The sequence below is a fragment of the Lampris incognitus genome, chromosome 9, assembly GCF_029633865.1.
Source record: "Lampris incognitus isolate fLamInc1 chromosome 9, fLamInc1.hap2, whole genome shotgun sequence".
NCBI lineage: Eukaryota > Metazoa > Chordata > Actinopteri > Lampriformes > Lampridae > Lampris > Lampris incognitus.
Genome location: NC_079219.1, coordinates 19,455,058 through 19,479,261, shown reverse-complemented (window position 1 = coordinate 19,479,261; position 24,204 = coordinate 19,455,058). Strand labels below are relative to the sequence as shown.

Below are 24,204 nucleotides of genomic sequence, written 5' to 3'. Positions count from 1 at the left end.
CCACTTCACTAAGCTTGCTCACGCGTTCCCCTGCACCAATCAGACAGCGAAGCAGGTTGCCAAGAAACTCTGGGATCATGTATTCTGTGTTTACGGGTTTCCGGAGAGAATACATTCTGACCAGGGCACAAACTTTGAGAGCAACCTGATTGCAGAGCTTCTCAAGTTGGCGGGTGTAGCGAAGTCCCACACGACGGCCTACCATCCTATGGGTAATGGCGGGACAGAGCGTTTTAATCGCACGATGGGGAATATGCTCCGTTCCCTTCCGCTTCAGCAGAAGCAACAGTGGCCTCAGCAGATCCATTCTCTCATGCTCGCGTACAATGCCACTGTTCACGAGACCACGGGTTATGCACCTTTCTTCCTGATGTATGGGCGTGTCCCAAGACTGCCGGTGGATGTTATGTTCAGGCAGGTTTTGCATGATCCTCACATTGTTGACTATGACTCTTATGCTCAGTCTCTGCTTTCCTGTCTAAGGAGTGCAATGGAGATCGCTCAGAAGCACTCCACGGCTGAGCAGCAGCATCAGGCGCGACAGTACAACAGACACGCCAAGGGCACTGTCCTGTCTGTCGGGGATCGTGTTTTGGTTGCGAACCAGAGTGAGCGAGGGAAGAGAAAGTTGGCTGACAAATGGGAGAACGGAGTGTACACAGTTGTCGGTGTCAACCCCAATATCCACGTCTACAAGATTCAGGATGCAGAGGGGCACACCAGAGTGGTGCACAGGAACCGTTTGTTGGAGGTCAACTTCTTGCCCCTTCCTGAGTTAGATCAGGGTGAGGAGTCCAGTACAACCAGTCAGTTGCTTGACTGCGCAGAGTCCGATGAGGAGGACAGTGCAGATGGCCTGACGGTCTCAGGGGATGCAGTGGGGCTAGCAGTCTCATCACTTGGAGACTCGCCTAGATCTGAGTGGGCAGAAGCAGAAGAGTTCATTCCGTCTAGTCTGGTAGTCAGTCCTGTGGGGGCCACTGCTCAGACTCCACCCAACACACACGCACCACACAACACACATGCACCGCACACAGAAGCACCACACTCACTCGATACAGATGTTGCAGCTCGCACTGTCTCACGCACACAAGTAGAGAGCGATGGTCGGGTTAGGACACGCACAGGGAGGGTGGTGAGGTCAGTGAACAGGTTAATAGAATCTATGGCTCAGATGCCATTTCTACGGAGTGTGAGGGTTTGAACTTTGATGGAGGTTGGAGTCATTCAAACTAGTTTAATGTGAGTTATTAGGTGTCTATCAGACAGGGTTGTTTTGGGCCAAGTGCATGGTGTGGCGTATCAGGCGTCACATTGATCTAGGGGAATACTGAGACACAGGATGGGAGTTAGTTTCACTATTCATCATGTGACTGGGACGGAACAGGAAAAAAAGTCACCGGGAGCGGGACTGGGAATCATAATAACAATAGGTGACTTTTGATATGCAGTTCTAATATGAATAAACTCTGTTTTCTTTATTTTGAACATAATGCTAGTCATTCTGTTGTCTTTTTTTTTTATTCGTTTTTATTCTCTGCTGTCTGCTGTGGTGTCTGGTTGCTGGTTGGTTGCAGCCACCTGGCCAGTGCATGACATATGTGGATTGACGACACGGTGCAGCCACCTTTCAAATGCCAACAACGGAGTCTGAGTCCGATTTGGGGAAGACAGCATTGTGTAACCAGGTTAAAATTAATGTTTTTATTTTATTTTGTTTGAGTATGAAATATCACCAAATCCTGTCTGTGTGCTGTTATTTGTGTTTACTACATTTTATTTTATGTCATTATTTACTTTTATGTATGTTTTCCAACGACCGTCATATACATGTACTGTCGCTTTAAGAGAGAGGTCTTGTGGGTACACGGAAGAGGGAACGCGGGAGAGGCCATTTTTGTTTTGTGGGAGGAGTCTCAAGCAGCGATCGAGCCGAGCCACGCGTGTTTCTTACGGTAGGACAGTTTTGCTGGTTGAGAAGAACGTAACCTTGAGTATCCCTGTAAGAAGATACTGCAAGCTGTGGGATAAAATACTTGTTTATCATTTCTTACATTGGAGTCCCGTGGACAGTTTCTCCTTCTAATGCACACGAGTGAAGTCCGGGCAGTGGTTGAACTTCGACCCCCACGTCCGTAAGAAACACCGCTCCCGCTGGAGGACTGGACGTTTGTCGAAGGGTTTGAAACCAAAATAAATGGCAAGGTGGGCCAAATAGAGTCCTGTGTGTCCCCCCTCCTTCCTTGATCATGATGATGATGATGATGATGATGAGAGACTGAGGGCCCCCCACAACACCTGGGGCCCCACCCAACTAGAACACAACGCAGAGCTAATGATGAGAGTGACGGGCGTGCAGCAGGCTGACCAGCATAGAACAGCATAGAACTGCCCCCGTTACAGTTGCAATGCAGAGTAAAGGGCAGTGATCCATGTATCACACTGACAGAGCTTTCGGGCAAGTCTGACGTTTTATAGGAGTCGAGAGTGACGGTGTTAAAACTCTGTATGCTGCCTGTAGGCAGCGCGAACTCACATCATTGAAGCGGCACATCTCCTCTGTTACACACTCAGAGGTTTTCCCCACACATAGTTTTTTCAATAAAACTGAGCATTATGCCTCGTGGACAGTGCACACACGCCTCTGTCTGTGTTCGCCATCTCCAAACTCCTGCCGTAGAACACAAAGTAATCTGAGAATAGGATGACAATATCAAATCAAAATCATTGCATTGCCTAATAGGTACACTACACCCCCCCCCCCAAAAAAAAACAAAACATGGGAATGGGATGGGACAAGAATCATTCTTCCAGGACTTGGACAGGATTTTTTTTTTTTTAACTGTCATGGTATTTGGACGGGACAGGAGTGAAAATCCACTCCAGTGTCAACCTCTCAATTGATTCCTCACTGCATACCATCTCCTCTAGGCGGCCTTGACCCGTTTGTTTTTGGTCCGCAGCCGAGTGCGATTGCTGTGTTCTCGTATGCCCAAACGACTCGATCCTGGGGGGAACACTCCAGGGTTCGTTTCAACTGCTCCAAGCGAGCTAGTTGTGGAAGCACCCGTATCCAGGTTACAGTCACAATCCAGCTTTTGAAGGAACATGTGAAACGCTTGTTGCTGTGTCAGGAAGAAGAAGTTGCTTATTCCTTGGTGTTAACGCTATCTCAATGCCATTATCTCGATATGTGTTGACCATCTGCACATACAGGATGAAATGTGCGCATGCTGACTTGAAAATAGCTTTTAAAAGATTGTATGATTACTTGTAAGGAGCAGGGTCGGCGCCAGGACATATGACAAGTTTCACCATGGCAGGCTTTTCAGTCAACCTCGCCTCGCTATTTCCATTGTATTTATGTGGCATGAACGAGAAATAGGCTATGACGGAGAAGCGCAAATGTACACACTGAAGCTGCATGCACACACACACACACACACACACACACACACACTACATGACAGAGTAAATCTGTTGCATCAGACAAGTTGTTTTCCATATGTTTTGTCACTGCTGAGCTGCAGACTGATCTACCGCTAACTTTTAAAGGACAGTTTACTTTCTTTCGGTTTCAGTTTTCGGCTGATCTTGGAACAGTCCAGTGAAATGTGAACACACAGTTTAACATCCACGCTGATTGGAGGGAAGTGTTCTAGAAGTATTCATGAAGTATCTGTAATCCTAGTACTGCTGTTTTGAAACGCAACATGGGCCGTATACACATACTTCATTTCTGTACTCTGAATACATAACGCCATTATTTGTATTCTGTTACAACCCTACCAAGTGTGTATGTGTGTGGGTGTGGGTGTGTGGTGAGGGGGGCAAGCAGAAGAGAGAGTCAATTTGTTCAGGGTTGCAGAAGGCAGGGCTGTAGGTCAGAGGTCAGGGCGAGGGTAATCGTCAGCTGTCACTACCCATAAACCACTGCATCAACACCACATAGAGCGCACCATCACTCTCATGGTGTGTGCGTGCGTGCATGCGTGCGTGCGTGTGCGTGTGTGTGTGTGAGAGAGAGAGCAAGAGCGAGAGAGAGAGAGGGGTCATTAGCCACTGAGCTGAGACTGGGAATGTACGTTTTCACACACAAACCAATGCATATGACCAGACACACAAATTTGCGAAGCCAGACTAACTACAAGTACACTAAGTAGGTGTTGAATGCCTTGCTTACAGACACTTTGTCAGAACACACTGCTTCTGAGGTACTACACCTGGGATGTTACTGCAAAACCAATGATGGGTCACGCTAACATTTTTCACACTTTTCAGACCATCTTTAATACCTACAACTTACGTTTGTTTTTTATTGTTTCTTGACATCTTTTCTCTCCTTTAGTGCTTTCAAGCTCTATTTCAGCATTTTAAACAATTGTTCTCCATCATGTACTAACAAGCCTTGCCCCTTTAAGTTAATAGATGTGTGTTTGTTAGTGTGTGAGTGCGCAAATGTGCATGCAAGTCTGTGTGTGTGTGTGGTGTATGTGTGGTGTGTGTGAATTTGTGTGTGAGTGTGGTCTGGGGTTCAGTATAGTTGACCCAACTATCCAACTTGATTCAAATATTTTACTTTGCACATACATTTTTACAATACATTTTTAAATGTATACTCACTTTGAGTATTTTATACTACAGCAGTCTCTCTAAAGACATTTCTGTTAAAGTTTTGTGATTTCTCGATAATCTTTCCTTAGGTTTAGCCAGCATGAATGGCTGCTCAGGTTCCTGTTATTTATTGGCAACTACTCAAAAAGTATTTGACCACGGAGAGTAGTGAGTAACAGGTGTACTCAAAGTTTGCAGGACCTGTGATTTTACCTGCGGCACCTGCAGGTGAGATAAAAAAAAAGTCTCGTTGGTGTTCAGACGGGGTGCAGGTGGGTCAGGTTTATGCAGAGAAAAATATGTATTGATATTGTAATGACCATGAATGACTAGACTTGCTAGCCCTTGGCTAATGGGTCGGACCCTTTAGTTGACTGGTTAATGTAGTCGCCTGTGGTGTGGGCGACCGGGGTTCGCGTCCTGGCTGCGGCGGCTCCAAGCTGCCCCCCGAATTCGCTACAATATATTATCGGTATAAATAAATCTGCAATAAATGTCCCTTTGCTATGTAAGCAGTTTTCATTCAGATGATATATCCTGTTCTATCTAGACCTGCCTAAGCAACCTGTGCATGCACAGCATGTGCACGCTGAGGCCCCTTTTCCATTCTTTCAGCCATATCCATTGCACACTAATTCACAGTGTCACAATACAGTCATGGTTTCCGCCCAAATTTGCAACTGACAAATCAAATTTGCTCTCAACTTCCTTCAGATATGCAAATCAGATGCACTGATTTACTTCAACTCCATTGCACATGGAGCACACACGACACCACAATTTACAGCAACAATCGACCAGCAAGTGATCTCCATCAGCATTTCTCCAAGGTTTGGAAGATCTTGTTTTCATTATAGGGTTAGTCTCTTTATAGCCTAATAGCCAATCAGATGACCATATCTGTCCAATCCCTAGCACAGACACAGCAAACCTAGATGGTTATTCGGTGTTTCAAAAATATGCCTAAATCCTAAGCAAATATCTGATCCAGTAGGCTGTCCCTCCTAGCAGTCTTGTCTGCAGGCTCAGCAACAACAATACTGTGTGTCAGTGAGAGAGAGAGAGAGAGAGAGAGAGAGAGAGAGAGAGAGAGAGAGTGTGTGTGTGTGTGTGTGTGTGTGTGTGTGTGTGTGTGTGTGTGTGTGTGTGTGTGTGTGTGTCACTATGGGCATGCCATGCGCGTGCATTTGTTTGTGTGTGTCTTTGAATGTATGCCCTTTTGTGAATGTGCATGTGTGTTTACTCACAAGTGTGTATGTGACTGTATGAGAATGAGGTCAGAATGTCTGTCTGCATGCAAGTATATCTGTCTGTAGGTGCTCTGAGAGTGTAAGAGCAACACTGTGTGTGTGTGTGTGTGTGTGTGTGTGTGTGTGGGTGGGTGGGTGGGTGTAAGAGGGGGAAAGAGAGAGTGTGAGAGATCACAGAGGACGTGATTAGTTTCCTTCATTAGGCTAAAGGCTGGGCTCCGCTCCATGGCAAATATTGGACCATGGAAATGAGAGACATTCATACGAACACACACACAGACATGCACACACTTCGAAATAGTACATTTCTAATAAATGTCTAATATGTGCTCACAGTCAAGAACAGGACATTCCTTATTTATTCAGGAAATACAGTCTCTCGCTCTCGCTCTCTCTCTCTCTCTCTCTCTCTCTCTCTCTCTCTCTCTCTCTCGCTTGCACACACACATACACACACAGTCTCTCACACAGACACAAACATGGACACACTTAAACCTTCAGACACATACACATCTACTCGCACACAATTTCCAAGCTCATTCCAGTAGTCCAACAACACCTGTGAATGAACACACACACACACACACACACAAGTGCATGATCAGAGGCAATAAATCATCACAGATTTCAGCCAGGCACTGCATCCACATGGCTTTGATTAATTCCACTAATTAATCAGGCCTGGTGTGTCCCAGGCGGTGTGGAGCCTGCTGGTCTTGATGCAGGCCCCACTCTATAACATGGCCTTGGTGAGAAAGGCCCCTATAACCACTCACCACAGTGATTTGTAATTCCCCAAATCAGGACAGCTAGATTATTGGCCCCTTTAAGTGATTGCCGTTGCCTCGCGGTACGTGTGCGATGATGGATGGTAATTGCATTCATATTAATAATAATAAATGCACTCTTTGTGTAGAGTTTTTCTCGTATACTATATACTCAACAGTATTCTTCATCAGCTTGATACAAAGAAAGGGTAAAAAAAAGGAAACGATTTCAGTACAGGTTGCTCACTCTTTTATAGCAGCAGTGAAATGGTGCTCATGCCCTGTCCTGAAACTATTACAGCATCATATAAGCAGCAGTGTTACAGCACCAAATGAGCAGCAGTTTTACAGTACCATATGAGCAGCAGTGTTACAGCACCATATGGGCAGCAGTGTTACAGCACCATATGAGCAGCAGTGTTACAGCACCACATGAGCAGCAGTGTTACAGCACCATATGGGCAGCAGTGTTACAGCACCATATGAGCAGCAGTGTTACAGCACCACATGAGCAGCAGTGTTACAGCACCATATGGGCAGCAGTGTTACAGCACCATATGGGCAGCAGTGTTACAGCACCATATGGGCAGCAGTGTTACAGCACCATATGAGCAGCAGTGTTACAGCACCACATGAGCAGCAGTGTTACAGCACCATATGGGCAGCAGTGTTACAGCACCACATGATTAGCAGTGTTACAGCACCATATGAGCAGCAGTGTTACAGTACCATATGAGCAGCAGTGTTACAGCACCATATGAGCAGCAGTGTTACAGCACCATATGAGCAGCAGTGTTACAGCACCATATGAGCAGCAGTGTTACAGCACCATATGAGCAGCAGTGTTACAGCACCATATGAGCAGCAGTGTTACAGCACCACATGAGCAGCAGTGTTACAGCACCATATGGGCAGCAGTGTTACAGCACCATATGAGCAGCAGTGTTACAGCACCACATGATTAGCAGTGTTACAGCACCATATGAGCAGCAGTGTTACAGCACCATATGGGCAGCAGTGTTACAGCACCATATGAGCAGCAGTGTTACAGCACCATATGAGCAGCAGTGTTACAGCACCATATGAGCAGCAGTGTTACAGCACCATATGAGCAGCAGTGTTACAGCACCATATGAGCAGCAGTGTTACAGCACCATATGAGCAGCAGTGTTACAGCACCATATGAGCAGCAGTGTTACAGCACCACATGAGCAGCAGTGTTACAGCACCATATGGGCAGCAGTGTTACAGCACCATATGAGCAGCAGTGTTACAGTACCATATGAGCAGCAGTGTTACAGCACCACATGAGCAGCAGTGTTACAGCACCATATGGGCAGCAGTGTTACAGCACCATATGAGCAGCAGTGTTAGAGGACCAAACGAGCAGCAGTGTTAGAGTACCATATGAGCAGCAGTGTTACAGCACCATATGAGCAGCAGTGTTACAGAACCAAATGAGCAGCAGTGTTACAGCACCATATGAGCAGCAGTGTTACAGCACCATATGAGCAGCAGTTTTACAGCACCACATGAGCAGCAGTGTTACAGCACCATATGAGCAGCAGTTTTACAGCACCATATGAGCAGCAGTGTTACAGCACCACATGAGCAGCAGTTTTACAGCACCATATGAGCAGCAGTGTTACAGCACCATATGAGCAGCAGTGTTACTGCACCAAATGAGCAGCAGTGTTACAGCACCATTTGAGCAGCAGTGTTACAGCACCATATGAGCAGCAGTGTTACAGCCCCATATGAGCAGCAGTGTTACAGCACCAAATGAGCAGCAGTGTTACAGCACCATATGAGCAGCAGTGTTACAGCACCACATGAGCAGCAGTTTTACAGCACCATATGAGCAGCAGTGTTACAGCACCATATGAGCAGCAGTGTTACAGCACCATATGAGCAGCAGTGTTACAGCACCACATGATTAGCAGTGTTACAGCACCATATGAGCAGCAGTGTTACAGCACCCCATGAGCAGCAGTGCTACAGCACCATATGAGCAGCAGTGTTACAGCACCCCATGAGCAGCAGTGCTACAGCACCATATGAGCAGCAGTGTTACAGCACCATATGAGCAGCAGTGTTACAGCACCATATGAGCAGCAGTGTTACAGCACCATATGAGCAGCAGTGTTACAGCACCATATAAGCAGCAGTGTTACAGCACCATATGAGCAGCAGTGCTACAGCACCATATGAGCAGCAGTGTTACAGCACCATATGAGCAGCAGTGTTACAGCACCATATGAGCAGCAGTGTTACAGCACCATATGAGCAGCAGTGTTACAGCACCATATGAGCAGCAGTGCTACAGCACCATATGAGCAGCAGTGTTACAGCACCCCATGAGCAGCGGTGTTACAGCACCACATGTTTGAAGGAAAAAGGGCACAGTGTCTTGGAAAGAAGCTTTGACTGGGGGGAGATTGTCTCACTCAGAGACACTTAGGCAGGGCAGCTACTTGTGGAGTGGGGAGTTCAACATGGGTCCAACCGCTGGATGGTTTCCCTGCTCAACACGTCATCCTGCAGCCTTGAGAGGATAGGGGCACACACACACACACACACACACACACACACACACACACACACACACACAGTATACACTGAGAAAACACACTCATGGGTTGAATTTTGGAGACGTTGAAGAACAATACCCTATTACACCCAAGTTCACACACACACACACACACGCACACACAGTGCGGTGTGTAGGCATCTGCTGAGCTGGTGCTGTGCTTGCTGGTTGGGGGGGAAGAGGGTTTAAGGCAACAAAGACTGCAAGGCCACAGCCACAGGAAATTATTGTAGATGTGGACACAATCCCCACTTATTTGTGCATGTTTGTGTGTGTGTGTGTGTTTGTGTGTGTGTGTGTGTGTGTGTGTGTCCAGAGAGATAGGTCCAGTATTAGTGTTGTGCAAAAATAATGCACTGCAAAGTCTTTAAATACAAGACCGTCTCCTCCACACACACACGCACACACACACACACACACATACACACACACACACACACACACACACCACAGTTAGGTCCTTGTCTGAGCTCAGCTGCTTCTCAGAGGTAGTGAGGTTTGGAGAAAGGAGGGAAACTCCCTCAGATAGAGGCCCCAATCTGCACACACACACACACACACACACACACACACACACACACACACACACACACACACACTTGCATATTTCCAGACAGACATACAGTGCCATAAACATCGGCACATAGCTACCCTCACCACAAACGATGGAAAAATAGCTGTGTGTGTGTGTGTGTGTGTGTGTGTGTGTACGCATGTGTGTGTGCACGTGTGTACGTGTGTGTGTGTGTGTGTGTTTGTGCACGCGCATGTGTGTGTGAGGGTTTGGGAATGGGAGTGTGTCTCAAGGAATGAACAGACTTCTTGGAAGGACTGGGTTGTGCTCTCTCTGTATATTTGTTTGTTTGTGTGTGTGTGTGTGCATGTCAGACTTTGTGTACGTGTTAGTTTGTTTATCGCTGTGTGTTTTGGGGAAAGTGTTTACGTGGAGAAATTGGTCTTTCCCTCTAAAAACATGTACTTGCATGCAGACATTTAGAAGACTTGGCTGGGAGCCTGCGTCTGCCGCTCTGCCTGTCTTAACAGCTTCTTATACAGTGCTCTGTGGGGTGCTTCTCTGTTTGGTGTTTCGTTTATTTCATTTTACTGACAGACAGACATGCAAATAGTACCATATTACCCTTTGGGTCCAGAACTTGGCGTGTGTTACACTCTACTAGCTACATTCTAGACGTTCACCAAGTTCACGACACCATATTTGATCTGATCCAACCTCTTCAGTGATCTGAATGATGAGAGTCTAATGACGCTGCTGACAAATAAAGGTTCATATGCCGTGTGTTTTTGTGGATGGATTTATCATACCATCCATCCATCCATTACCTGACCCGCTTATCCTGCTCTCAGGGTCGTGGGGATGCTATTCCAGCAGTCATTGGATGGCAGGCGGGGAGACACCCTGGAAAGGCCATCACAGGGCCGACACACACACAACACACACACAACACACACACACGCACACGCATACCTAGGGACAATTTAGTATGGCCAATTCATAACTTTGACTGTGGGAGGAAACCCACACAGACATGGGGAGAACATGCAAACTCCACACAGAGGACTACCCCCGGGGCTCGAACCCGGATCCTTCTTGCTGTGAGGCGACCACGCTAACCACTGCGCCACCGTGCCGCCGAGGTTATTGTACCATATTTTTTAAATAACCGAGGTTAAAAAAAAAAAGCTGGAGTAGTTACACGTGTGGTAAGATTCCTTCAAATGGTCTTTAATGAGTCATACTTAAACACTTAATGTGATAGTTGCGCAAAAACACAGAAAAACAAACACACATCACCCTTCACACAGCCACTAAGACCTTTGTACGCCCATACACACACAAAAATAGACACACACATGCATCTCTTCAAATCATTTTGGATGCACACTTCAAAGCATACAAGTGCACAGTAGTACACACCTCACCACCACACCTCAAAACTACACACACACACATTCCCAATGAATACTTTGTCCGTCTTGCAGAGAGCCACTCACCCTGCCCTCCCGCGAGGATGCAGACTGTGAAGTGTTTTCATGCACAGCACCCACCCACCATGCCAAGTAAGTGTTATGGAGGACAAGGTCAGGGTGTGATGTGACAGACAGTAATTAGTCCTGTACATCCTAGTGGGACCGGGCTGTGACTGACTCCATCAATCACCCTGTGAGATGCAGGCGGAGGGAGACGGGAAGCGAGACAGATCTTCCAGTCACATGTAACCACTGGAATGTCTCACTCAGCTCTCTAACAGTCTGCAGCAACGCCTGCTGAATAGCACAGGACCCTATGGGCCTGTGTGGGTATGTGTTTATCTGTGTGGGTGTGCATCTCATTTTAAAAAAAGAAAGGAAAACATGTTTTGTAATTTTACATGACATGCAAATGTCTGCCACAAATAGCTCAACACATTTGAGATATACACTACCGTTCAAAAGTTTGGGATCACCCAAACAATTTTGTGTTTTCCATGAAAAGTCACACTTATTCACCACCATATGTTGTGAAATGAATAGAAAATAGAGTCAAGACATTGACAAGGTTAGAAATAATGATTTGTATATGAAATAAGATTTTTTTTACATCAAACTTTGCTTTCGTCAAAGAATCCTCCATTTGAAGCAATTACAGCATTGCAGACCTTTGGCATTCTAGCTGTTAATTTGTTGAGGTAATCTGGAGAAATTGCACCCCACGCTTCCAGAAGCAGCTCCCACAAGTTGGATTGGTTGGATGGGCACTTCTTGCGTACCATACGGTCAAGCTGCTCCCACAACAGCTCAATGGGGTTCAGATCTGGTGACTGCGCTGGCCACTCCATTACCGATAGAATACCAGCTGCCTGCTTCTGCTCTAAATAGTTCTTGCACAATTTGGAGGTGTGTTTAGGGTCATTGTCCTGTTGTAGGATGAAATTGGCTCCAATCAAGCGCTGTCCACTGGGTATGGCATGGCGTTGCAAAATGGAGTGATAGCCTTCCTTATTCAGAATCCCTTTTACCCTGTACAAATCTCCCACCTTACCAGCACCAAAGCAACCCCAGACCATCACATTACCTCCACCATGCTTAACAGATGGCGTCAGGCATTCTTCCAGCATCTTTTCATTTGTTCTGCGTCTCACAAACGTTCTTCTTTGTGATCCAAACACCTCAAACTTGGATTCATCCGTCCACAACACTTTTTTCCAGTCTTCCTCTGTCCAATGTCTGTGTTCTTTTGCCCATCTTAATCTTTTCCTTTTATTGGTCAGTCTCAGATATGGCTTTTTCTTTGCCACTCTGCCCTGAAGCCCAGAATCCCGCAGCCGCCTCTTCACTGTAGATGTTGACACTGGTGTTTTGCCGGTACTATTTAATGAAGATGCCAGTTGGGGACCTGTGAGGCGTCTGTTTCTCAAACTAGAAACTCTAATGTACTTATCTTCTTGCTCAGTTGTGCAACGCGGCCTCCCACTTCTTTTTCTACTCTGGTTAGAGCCTGTTTGTGCTGTCCTCTGAAGGGAGTAGTACACACCGGTGTAGGAAATCTTCAATTTTTAGCAATTTCTCGCATGGAATAGCCTTCATTTCTAAGAACAAGAATAGACTGTCGAGTTTCAGATGAAACTTCTCTTTTTCTGGCCATTTTGAGCGTTTAATTGACCCCACAAATGTGATGCTCCAGAAACTCAATCTGCTCAAAGGAAGGTCAGTTTTGTAGCTTCTGTAACGAGCTAAACTGTTTTCAGATGTGTGAACATGATTGCACAAGGGTTTTCTAATCATCAATTAGCCTTCTGAGCCAATGAGCAAACACATTGTACCATTAGAACACTGGAGTGATAGTTGCTTGAAATGGGCCTCTATACACCTATGTAGATATTGCACCAAAAACCAGACATTTGCAGCTAGAATAGTCATTTACCACATTAGCAATGTATAGAGTGTATTTCTTTAAAGTTAAGACTAGTTTAAAGTTATCTTCATTGAAAAGTACAGTGCTTTTCCTTCAAAAATATGGACATTTCAATGTGATCCCAAACTTTTGAACGGTAGTGTATATGGTGTGTCTGTCCCTCATGACACACAGCCAGGAGTTGGGAAAGCATCAGAAAGTGTGTGTGTGTGTGTGTGTGTGTGTGTGTGTGTGTGTGTGTGTGTGTGTGTGTGTGTGTGTGTGTGTGTGTGTGTGTGTGTGTGTGTGTGTGTTTATGGGGTCATAACAGCCTTCTTTTATAGAGCACCTATCAAAATACAATTACAAGGTGCTGCACTGGATAAAGGTAGTATGTGTAACAGTAAATGCCATTGAGTAAAATGAGTTTATCTCATATTGAATAATGAATTAATTTGGAGTTTGGTATGGAAGATAGACTTCCACGGTGTGTAGCTCTGGTTGCAAGCTTACAGCAAGGACAACATTGCCAAGCAGGACAAGAAGCAAGTTATATATGTGAGGGCAACGGTCAAAAGAAATGACAACTTGAACACAATTATTGAACACATGAATAAGACTCGAAACCTTGAAAGAAGATGTTCTTAACGTGCTGTTATCCAGGAACTTTCTCGATGAACTGTCAATTCAGATCCTTGCTCTAGGGCACAGTGACAGGCGTACATTGTACTGATTATGTTTGGTTGCAGCACTGCCCCGCCCACCAATCATCTCTCAGCCAATCTGTTAACTGCAAAAGGTAATTCCTTATAATCAATACTCGGATCAATGAACAAAGACCAGAGACTTGGATGAAGGAACGTGTGTGTGTGTGTGTGTGTGTGGGGGGGGGGGGTTATTCATTCAAAAATTTTAAGTGATTTTTCCCCCGAATTGTAACCGGCCAATTACCCCACTCTTCTGAGCCGTCCCGGTCACTGCTCCACCCCCTCTGCCGATCCAGGAAGGGCTGCAGACTACCACATGCCTCCTCCAATACATGTGGTGTCGCCAGCCGCTTCTTTTCACCCGACAGTGAGGAGTTTCGCCAGGGGGACGTAGCATGTGGGAGGATCACGCTATTCCCCCTAGCCCCCCCCCCGAACAGGCACCCTGGCCGACCAGCAATCCGCTAGTCTAGCAGCCAGGACACATGCCCACATCTGGCTTCCCACCCGCAGACACGGTCAATTCTATCTGTAGGGACGCCTGACCAAGCCGGAGGTAACGCAGGGATTCAAACCGCCGATCCCTGTTTTGGGAGTCAACGAAATAGACCGCCACGCTACCCGGACACCCAAAGCAATGTGGTTTTAATAGATTTGTTTTCTTATTTTTGATGAGTAATGTACCTGATACTATAATTTCCTCAATTGGAGAAAGGCATACTTAGTTTTCCATAAGATTATGCAGCATCGTGTGACATCAAATGACTGACGTCAGAACATCCTCTCCTCTTCTTTATACGATGCTCCTGTCATCTCGTAGCCTGCTCATAAGGTGTGATGCAAAACAAGCACTCCTCTTTGTCCTCTGAAGGAAACAGCTTTACTGTGGATCGTTTAGTGGTGACGCATACTAGCAACCCTAGTGAGTCTGTGTGTGTGTTAGTGTGCATATGCATGTGTCTGCATTGGTGTGTGTGCGTGTGAGAGATCAAGACCGAGTGACCAGAGTGAGCGACCATGTCTGTCTGTTTGTGAGTGTGTCTGTGTATACGTGTGTGTGTGTGCGTGTATTTCAGTGTGCGTATATTTGAAAGTGTGTGTTAGTGCATCAGAGAGAGGATACAAAAGGGTTAAGCAGGGAAGCAGTGGAGCCAGGGAGATTGACCCAGACATGACCTGTGTGTGAGAATGGTTTAACCTCTAACACACACAAATACACACATCCAGAGCAGTTATGAAAGCAGGGGGTGGTGAAAGACAAAGAGGAGGGAGGTCATGTGACTTTAAGCTCACACCATAACTTCATTGCTACTTATAATCTAATCATCCTTTCCCTTTCCAGCGGAAGTGAGTTTTGGAGGGACTATGAGTCCCCAGAGTGTTCATCATGGACCGTTCATCACTCCGGCTCTGCCCGAGGTTTCCGTCTCCCTCGCTGCCTCCAACATTAGTGTCTCCCATCTGGGCAGGAAATGTCCACCAGCTACACACAGGTCATTTTTAAATGTTTAACGGCCACGGTTAGGCGCAGTTAGTCAGTCTCCTGTAGCAGTCACCATAGCCAGTAACCAGCCATCATTCAGGGGTCCTATTTTAATCATCCGTTCAGCTGGTATAATAGTGGAAGTGGCAGATAATTTAGTGCACCAGCTACTTGTACAGGTAACCGTCAATCATTCGGGGGTCCTGTTCAATGCTAAATATCGAGTTGGCTACTAAAACACCGAGAGTGGTTGTTGAATATATGGCTGCAAATATCACATATTTTCATTATCAATCTATTAATTAGTTTTTCTGGTAATCAGTTAATCACTGTAAATCAGGGACTCTCGAAGTGTGGACCTCGGTCCACATGTAGGCCGAATGGCAAGTCAATCCAGACCCAGGACATATCTCCTGTTATGAATACAACACGTTAATGAAGTGTAACATTTTCTATTTTGGGTGTGTTTGCTGTAAGCTCACTCATTAACGTTACACCAGAGAATTTGCTTTGTGGGTGGCGCGAAGCTTTCATTGCACTTACAGTAATGTAACGAGTGTAGCTGTCGGCAACTCAAGTAACGCTATCGTCACTCCACCTGGTTGACTGTCTCTCTTCCACTCCGTGTGTGTGTGTGTGTGTGTGTGTGTGTGTGTGTGTGTGTGTGTGTGTGTGTGTGTAAGTAAAGGGGCTGAAAGAAACTAGCTCAGCCATGAGGGACAGTAACGAGTAGCCTACTGGTATGTGAGTGTTCGTCAGGGTTTGGGCCAATCAGAGGCAGAGTAGGGCGGGTCTTCGCAGAACAGTGTCAGTGTCTCTGGCTGGCAATCACACCTTTTGTGCCTCGGTTGGTTCAAGCAACTGATTGCAGGCAAACAATACCATTTTCCCCACTGGGCTCGAATGTATTTTGACTGACCTGGCTGGTCTGAACTAGAATGTATGTTGCTTAAAAGTTATAAGTGAGTTGATTAAATGGTATTTTGTTATCGCCAGTCGTTCTGGATCTCTGACCTTGAATAGAAATCAGATTTGGACCTTCGAGTAATGAGTTTGGGAACCTGCTATAAAATGTCAAGAATAATGACATATGTCCATCACAAGGTTCCTAGTCCATGGAGAAGTCTTAAAACTGCTTAAGGTTATTTTGGCTGCTGGTCAGCTAACTATAGTTCATTTTATAGTGACTGCTCGTAGAAGAGCAACCAAATTTTAGCATTTCTAAATCTGTAACCAGCTAATGTTTGGTATTTTTAATCAATAAATGACAAAATGGGTGTCCAGGTGGTGTGGCGGTCTAGTCCGTTGCCTACCAACATGGGGATCGGCAGTTCGAATCCATCCCCATGTTACCTCCGGCTTGGTTGGGCATCCCTACAGACAGAATTGGCTATGTCTGCGAGTGGGAAGCCGGATGTGGGTATGTGTCCAGGTCGCTGCACTAGCGCCTCCTCTGGTCGGTCGGGGGGCGCCTGTTCGGGGGGGGGGGACTGGGGGGAATAGCGTGATCCTCCCACACACTACGTCCCCCTGGTGAAACTCCTCACTGTCAGGTGAAAAGAAGCGGCTGGTGACGCCACATGTATCGGAGGAAGCATGTGGTAGTCTGCAGCCCTCCCCGGTTCGGCAGAGGGAGTGGAGCAGCGACCGGGGCAGCTCAGAAGAGTGGGGTAATTGGCCAGATACAATTGGGGAGAAAAGGGGGGGAGGGAATGTTGGAGATTTTATTTCAAATAGAAAGTTGTGTGTTTTCTCGCCGTTGCCTCTCTGAGGAACACTGGTAGCTTGTGAAGTCACTGGTCTAGAAGTTGAAGCCTTCTATACCGTTGTGTAATGAGTCACTCTGGATGAGGGCATCAGCTGAAAAAGGTGAACTGTGTGGCAGAAATGCCTCCCTGTGACTGAGGGAAAGCTGAGAGTCGGGTTAAGTGCAGGTCAGGCTGACCATGCTAATGTGCTGGCACCGGGCCAATCAGATAACGCTTCATAGCTGGTTGAGGAGCCCATTGGCCGTGAAAGGGGGAAAACGGGGCCTTTTCATTGGCTCTCAGATAAGATTATGTAAATAGCGCGCTGTGTAAGTGGTCGTCACATTTGTCCTGCTGGTCTCCCCTGGCAACAGCGGGAGGTCAGACAGGGGTCGTGTGCGTAGCTGTCATCTGATAAGAGTAGCCCAGAGTACCACAACTTGCTTTATAGAGCTGTTTGTTTTAGCTGTTCAGAGACAGACTCTGTGTGTGTGTGTGTGTGTGCGTGTGTGTGTGTGTGCGCACGTGTGCACGTGTGTGCATGTGTTACTTCATTTTTATGTTGACCTACCCTGGCCTCTCTTCAGGAGGAGCTAGTGTCGGCTTCCAACTTTTACTCACACACACACACACACACACACACACAGACACACACACACACGCACACTTTTCTCTCACTTGGTCTTGGCTTTGACTCCATCACTTTGATCTCTCTCGCTGTTTTGCGCTCCATCTGTTGTATCACAGTCCTCTCCTCCCGTGGCATCACAGCTGTGATAAATTGACCCGTGAACAGTTGGGATTCTCCCATCTGAGGCAGTATTATAGACGTATGACCCGTGCATTAAAACCATGCCAATGTCCTATTCATGTGTTTGGATGTTGCGTTGGTTACCTTCGGCAAAACACTGTCTCCGCTAAATTTAGGAGTGAATTTTACACTTCCTAACCACAACGCTATAAAGGCACCGAAAACATCAGACGGCACGCTTGTTTTCAGAGATCCAAGAAATTGTTTTCAATCCGCTAAACACATTAAAGATTAACAAGTGGTGCGACGACGCTGCCTTTACGTCTGCTCCAACTCCGTTTGGTTTTTGTATTTTCAAATGTCAGGAGACAACTAAAGCAACCGTTTCCCATGAGGTTTGGCAGCCACAGTGAACCCTGGCCTCTTTGAGGTGGAAGTTGCTTTTTAATTTTGTGTGGAATAAGGCTTCATTAAAGATCAACACGGATGAGGTAAAGCTAAATAACACTTTCCCAAAACACCCATCAGTAAATAACTGGTAGTTAATAAAATGCAACTGTTGCACATGTACGAACAGTAAAATATGAACGCTACTGAGTGAAGCTCTTCTAATAGCCGGAACAGAAGATGACAAAATCCTTTACTGCAATGGAGAAATTCAGGTGCCACCCTGCCCCCACACACACACCTTTTTCTCCGCAATTGTATCCAACCAATTATCCTACTCTTCCGAGCCGTCCCGGTCGCTGCTCCACCCCCTCTGCCGATCCGGGGAGGGCTGCAGACTACCACATGCCTCCTCCGATACATATGGAGTCACCAGCCGCTTCTTTTCACTTGACAGTGAGGAGTTTTGCCAGGGGGACGTAGTGCGTGGGAGAATCACACTATTCCCCCCCAGTTTACCCGACCGACCAGAGGAGGCGCTAGTGCAGCGACCAGGACACATACCCACATCTGGCTTCCCACCCGCAGACACGGCCAATTGTGTCTGTAGGGACGCCCGACCAAGCCGGAGGTAACACAGAGATTTGAACCAGAGATCCCCGTGTTGGTAGGCGGCGGAATAGACCGCTACGCTACTTGGACGCCCTGTTTATTATCTTTTGTCATGTGCTCATCTGGACAAAGTTGCTGGGAAGTGTCTGCAGTACTTCATCTAGCCTTGTCATTTCTTGATATCTGAAGCAACCAAAACATGCTGTTAAATACACACTGTGCACAGCATCACATCTTTATTCAGCTTAAATTGATTCAAAACTTAAGTGACTATTATTAATTGATTAATTGCTTTCACCCCAAAAATTGTCTGCACCAAGGACAAGATACCCATGATTTTTGGCACTGTTTTGGTGTTCAAGTCCATAATGATATAATAATGATTCAAAATAATGGTTTTTGTTTGTTCTTTATGGAAAAACTGCAGTTTATTTAATACGACTCGGCATAAAGGTGCGAAATGAACAAAATGCACTCCCTTGGTCTTTCATGATGAAATTGGGACACAGGCTGACCCCATGTCAGGACCCTCCCCCGGGGCTGAAAGGTTGTGGGTCAGGCTGGGGCTTCCTGGTTGTTTGTGAGGCTGTCTGTTGAATTAAGCTTGGTGTGTGCATGTGCGTGCGTGCGTAGTATTTGTGTGTGTGTGTGTGTGTGTGTGTGTGTGTAGGGGGGTGGGGGGTTGGTTAGTGGTTAGGATGAGCCTTTGGGATCTGGTGGGCTAAAATCACATCCATGTGATCTGGCCACGTCTCCGTCAGAGCTGTTTAAGAGCAGATGTTGCTAAAACTCACTGTCACTCTGCCCATGGTACTCTGCCGAGGTCATACTGACACACACACGCACACACAACTTCAACCCCGACCGCCACCACCTCACCCCCCCCGCCCCCCCCACCAACCACACTGAAATGACAAGTTGATGAGCAACAGGGAATTCAGTATGGCTGTCATAAATCAACTTTTAAAATTGTAATCCATTAGGGAACAAAGGGGAGGAGAAGACAGATCGGTACTTGGCAGCCACGCAGTGAACAGAATTCCCCCCCCCTTTTTTTCTCCCCAATTGTATCCAGTCAATTACCCCACTCTTCTGTGTCATCCCGGTGGCTGCTCCATCCCTCTGCCCGATCCGGGGAGGGCTGCAGACTACCACATGCCTCCTCCCATACATGTGGAGTCGCCAGCCGCTTCTTTTCACCTGACAGTGAGGAGTTTCACCAGGGGGATGTAGCGCGTGGGAGGATCACGCTATTCCCCCAGTCCCCCCCCCCCCGAACAGGCGCCCCGACCGACCAGAGAAGACGCTAGTGAAGTGACCTGGACACATACCCACATCCGACTTCCCACTCGCAGACATGGCCAATTGTGTCTGTAGGGACGCCCGACCAAGCCAGAGGTAACACGGGGATTCAAATCGGCGATCCCCATGTTGGTAGGCAACGGAATAGACCGCCACACCACCCGGACGCCCCAGTGAGCAGAACTCTTAACCATGATCTATATCTTTCTGTCTGTCTATTGAACCAAGTCAAGTTTATTGATCCAGCCCCTTGACCAGCCAATGACCTGAAACGCATTTTTATGCCAGGCAGAGGTGGCAAAACCAGGTCCAGAATGTAAACGTCCTAAGCATGTGTTTCCTCCACCAGTCTATTAAACCAGCTCACCCTAATCGACACCAGTCTTCAGCTGTAGGCGGGGAACCTAGTTAAAGAAATCAACTGATTTAGTACATGGGTGGAGCAAATGCACAGCTTGGTCTTATACTTTCCGGACCTGCTTTTGTCTCCCCTGATACCAGGAATGACCAAGGCCATGGAGTTACATGAGCTGGTGATGCAGAAGAAATTCTGCTTTGCTAAAGTTGCTTTTAGTAATCTAAAGGTGGTGTTTTGAGAAACGATCAGGCATATTTTTGTTTTTGGCATCACATAGAAAAAAGTCAGTGAGATCATACTTACACATTAAAAAAACATGTCCTATCTGCTATGTACAACGTGGTATTGTTCGTTCTCACCTTTTACCTTCGACTTAGAGAAACCTTCTCTGGTCCAACTGCTACCAATGGAACGCCACTTAAGACAAATTTTCAGCCGTTGACCTAACATGTCTGCCCTAAGATCCGTTTCCAATGGTAACCTGATTTACAACGAAGGAAAGCCTTCTTTCAAACCCCCCACCCCACCATCACCCTCGAAAAGCCAGTCCAGCTTGACTCAGTATCCCGCACGGAATGGTCAATAAATAACCTCTATTTCTCTCTTAATACACCATTTCCTCCTGCATGGTGCACGTATCGCATAACCCGTCATTCTGGAGTCACGCAGGGCCTCCAAACACCGTTCCCCAGCTGCCCCGTCATCGTCAGAACCCCATTACCTCAGCCCAGTGTCTGATACGGTCTCTATAACTGTCTTCTGCGTTTTTCACCGTGACCAAATAAGCAGCAAATAAACCTTATTTCCTTTCTCTGTTTTCCGCTCTCCTGTTCCCTCATTCCGCCCCTCTGTCTGGTTCTTTCCCTTCCCTTCCTGGCTTATTCTCTGTTACTCTTCATCTCTTCCTCTTCACTGTCACTAGGCGGGTTTCCATTGCAGTTTTGCGCAAAATAGAAGCGATTTTTTTGTTTAAGTCGGCGAAACACAATTGCGAATGCTCTGTGTTTCCATTGAGTGATGTTATGCGATGAAAGCTGTGTTCTCTCCCATCGTGAAATGGCGACGGATCTCCAAGACTTGATATGTGTTGGCACGGTGATTTTGATTCCATGCAGCGCAATAGCTGTGGTAGTATTTAATCGAAGGCGATGAGGGCATGTGACGCACGCAGTGACAGAAAGGCAAAATCCCTGATACCTGGAAGCGGCCAAGTATCAGGGATTTATGGGAGGTCATTGTCCGCAATGATTTTACAGAGGTCCTGCTTCACATTCGATGAGTTATGCAACACAATAGGACCCCTCGTGGCGCCTGCCGTATCATACCCAAGGGAGCCAGTCCCAAGCGAGAAGTTCATAGCCGTCGCTCTTTATAAGGTGCCATGCCATATCCGACGGCCCATTATTCAGAAACCCCAACAGTCCGGAAAACGTCCCATTGGACCGAAAAGCCGTTATCCTGAAAACAAAAGCCCACTGCTCCGAAAATCCTCACTTTCCATTGTGACTCATTGATCTGAGCTGGGCAGAAATAAATACAAGTTGATATTTCTGGTGAAGTAGAGATGACATTCTCACAAGGGCTTGTACGTTACACCTCCTCTTCACGCGAATTAGTAGTAAACGGTATCCTCACATTTGCATGGCAAAATACACCCAAGATGTTAGGGGTAAAGAAACTGCAGGGGGAGTGTGTGTTTTCAGAACAACGGGCCTTCAGAGCAGTGGACTTTTGTTTTCGGGATAATGGGCTGTCGGACAAATGGCCCTTCAGTCCAATTGGACATTTTTCGGACTATTGGGGTTTCAGAATAATGGGAAGTCCCCCTTTAGGTGCAGCTACCTTAACTTAAATGCAAACAAATGTGTTATCATTTCAAAATTGCGAAATATCACTTTGCTGAATTGTCTGAAAAGCCAGCTCAAGCGAACGCATAAGTTTTTTTTGCGATATTTGAGTTTTTCGAAATTAACGTGTTTCCATTATTCAATTTGTAGTCCAGCAGGTTAATGGAAACCTGCCTTATGTCTCTGCCCCCTTTCCTCTCTCCCCCTCTATCTCCCCATCCCATTTTGTCTGTCCTGACTTTCTTTCTGTCTCTGTTTTATGGCGTGCATTTACACCCGCTCTAATGACACAGCCGTAAAACAGTCGTAAACCAATCATATCCCGACGAAGGCATCACCCAGAAAGTAAATGCAGTCATGTAATTACCTTTATGGAGGCGAGCAGAACACAATCCACTCTCCTTGAGTTTTGCTCAGTCTTCATCAATTGACTCATGCAAACAAAAACCAGCCTGTAACTAAAAGATAAGAGAATAGATTAAATAATTGAATCGATCAGACAGAATGACTGAGGATGAAATGAGGAAAGAGGAGAAAAATTAAAGAGGCAGAATTCCAATTTCTCTCCCTCTCCCTCTCTCTCTGTCTCTGCGGGCCGGTGTGTGCAGTTAGAGATGATTTACAGCTTAGTGATTACTTTTTACAGCAGGGAAGAACATAAACTTCACCAGCGTCACGGAGCGTAGAGATTTTATTATCCAGACCCACACCACTCCTTTTTTAGTGGGCTTTTCTTTACCCATTCTGTGTATTTTGTACGCCCCCCCACTACCACCTTCCTCCCTGCCCCCCTCCTCCTTCCTTCCTCCCCTCCTTCGTTCCTCTCCTATTTCCATCCATTGCTTTCTCTAAAATGTTCCCAACCCATGTTTCTCTCTCTCTCCCTCTCTGTCTCTTGCACGCTCTTTCTCTCTCTCTTTCTGTCTTTCTCTCTCTTGCTTTCTCAGTCTCCATCTCGTTCTCTAAGTTCCTATGATCCATTCTTTTTCTTTCTTTCTCTTTCCCTCTATCTTTTAATGTTTCTCTCTCTCTCTCCCTCCAACCCCTCATCCCCCCCCTCTCTCATTCTCACACCCCTTTATAATGTTTTATCCATCTCTCATACATACCCCACCCCATCTGCCTCTGCCTGCCACATGTTGGACTTTGCTCAGCTGCCCTATTCTTTCTCTTGCTTTTGCAATGTCCACCTTTCACTCTGCACATGTGTATGTTTCTGTGTCTGTTTGTGTCCAAACTGAAATCGTTCATCCAATCAGAGCTTGAGAGGATCTGCCAGGGAGAAAGGGACAAACTGCCCAAATCCAGGTGTGCAAAGCTTGTAGAGACTTAGCCACAGAGCTGTAAATGCTGCCAAAGGGGCTTCTACAAAGTACTGAATTAAGTGTCTGAATACTTGTATAAATGAGACATTTCAGTTTTTGATTTTTAATAAATTTGCAAACATTTCTAAAAACATGTTTTCACTTTGTCATTATGGGCTATTGAGTGGACCGTTGTGGTGAAGAGGGAGCTGAGCCGGAAGGCAAAGCTCTCAATTTACTAGTCAATCTTCGTTCCAACCCTCACCTATGGTCATGAGGTTTGGGTAGTGATCAAAAGGGTGAGATCACGGATACAAGCGGTTGAAATGAGTTTCCTCCGTAGGGTGTCTGGGCTCAGCCTTAGAGATGGGGTGAGGAGCTCAGACATCTGGAGGGAGCTCAGAGTAGAGCTGCTGCTCCTTTGCGTCGAAAGGAGCCAGTTAAGGTGGTTTGGGCATCTGATTAGGATGCCTCCTGGGCGCCTTCCTACAGAGGTTTTCCGAGCACATCCAACTGGGAGGAGACCTGGGGTAGACCCAGAACTCGCTGGAGGGACTACGTGTCCAATCTGGCCTGGTAGTGCCTTGGGATC

General features: G+C 46.5%; 1 protein-coding gene across 1 annotated transcript in view; it reads left to right on the top strand.

The window, feature by feature from the left end:
* bbs9 (Bardet-Biedl syndrome 9) overlaps window positions 1–20,699 on the top strand; it is a 233,569-nt gene extending 212,870 nt beyond the window's left edge. The window contains exon 21 of the mRNA XM_056286937.1: window positions 20,605–20,699. Coding sequence (XP_056142912.1) covers window positions 20,605–20,699 — 95 coding nt within the window. The remainder of the gene's footprint in view (window positions 1–20,604) is intronic.
* Window positions 20,700–24,204: the final 3,505 nt, after the last annotated feature.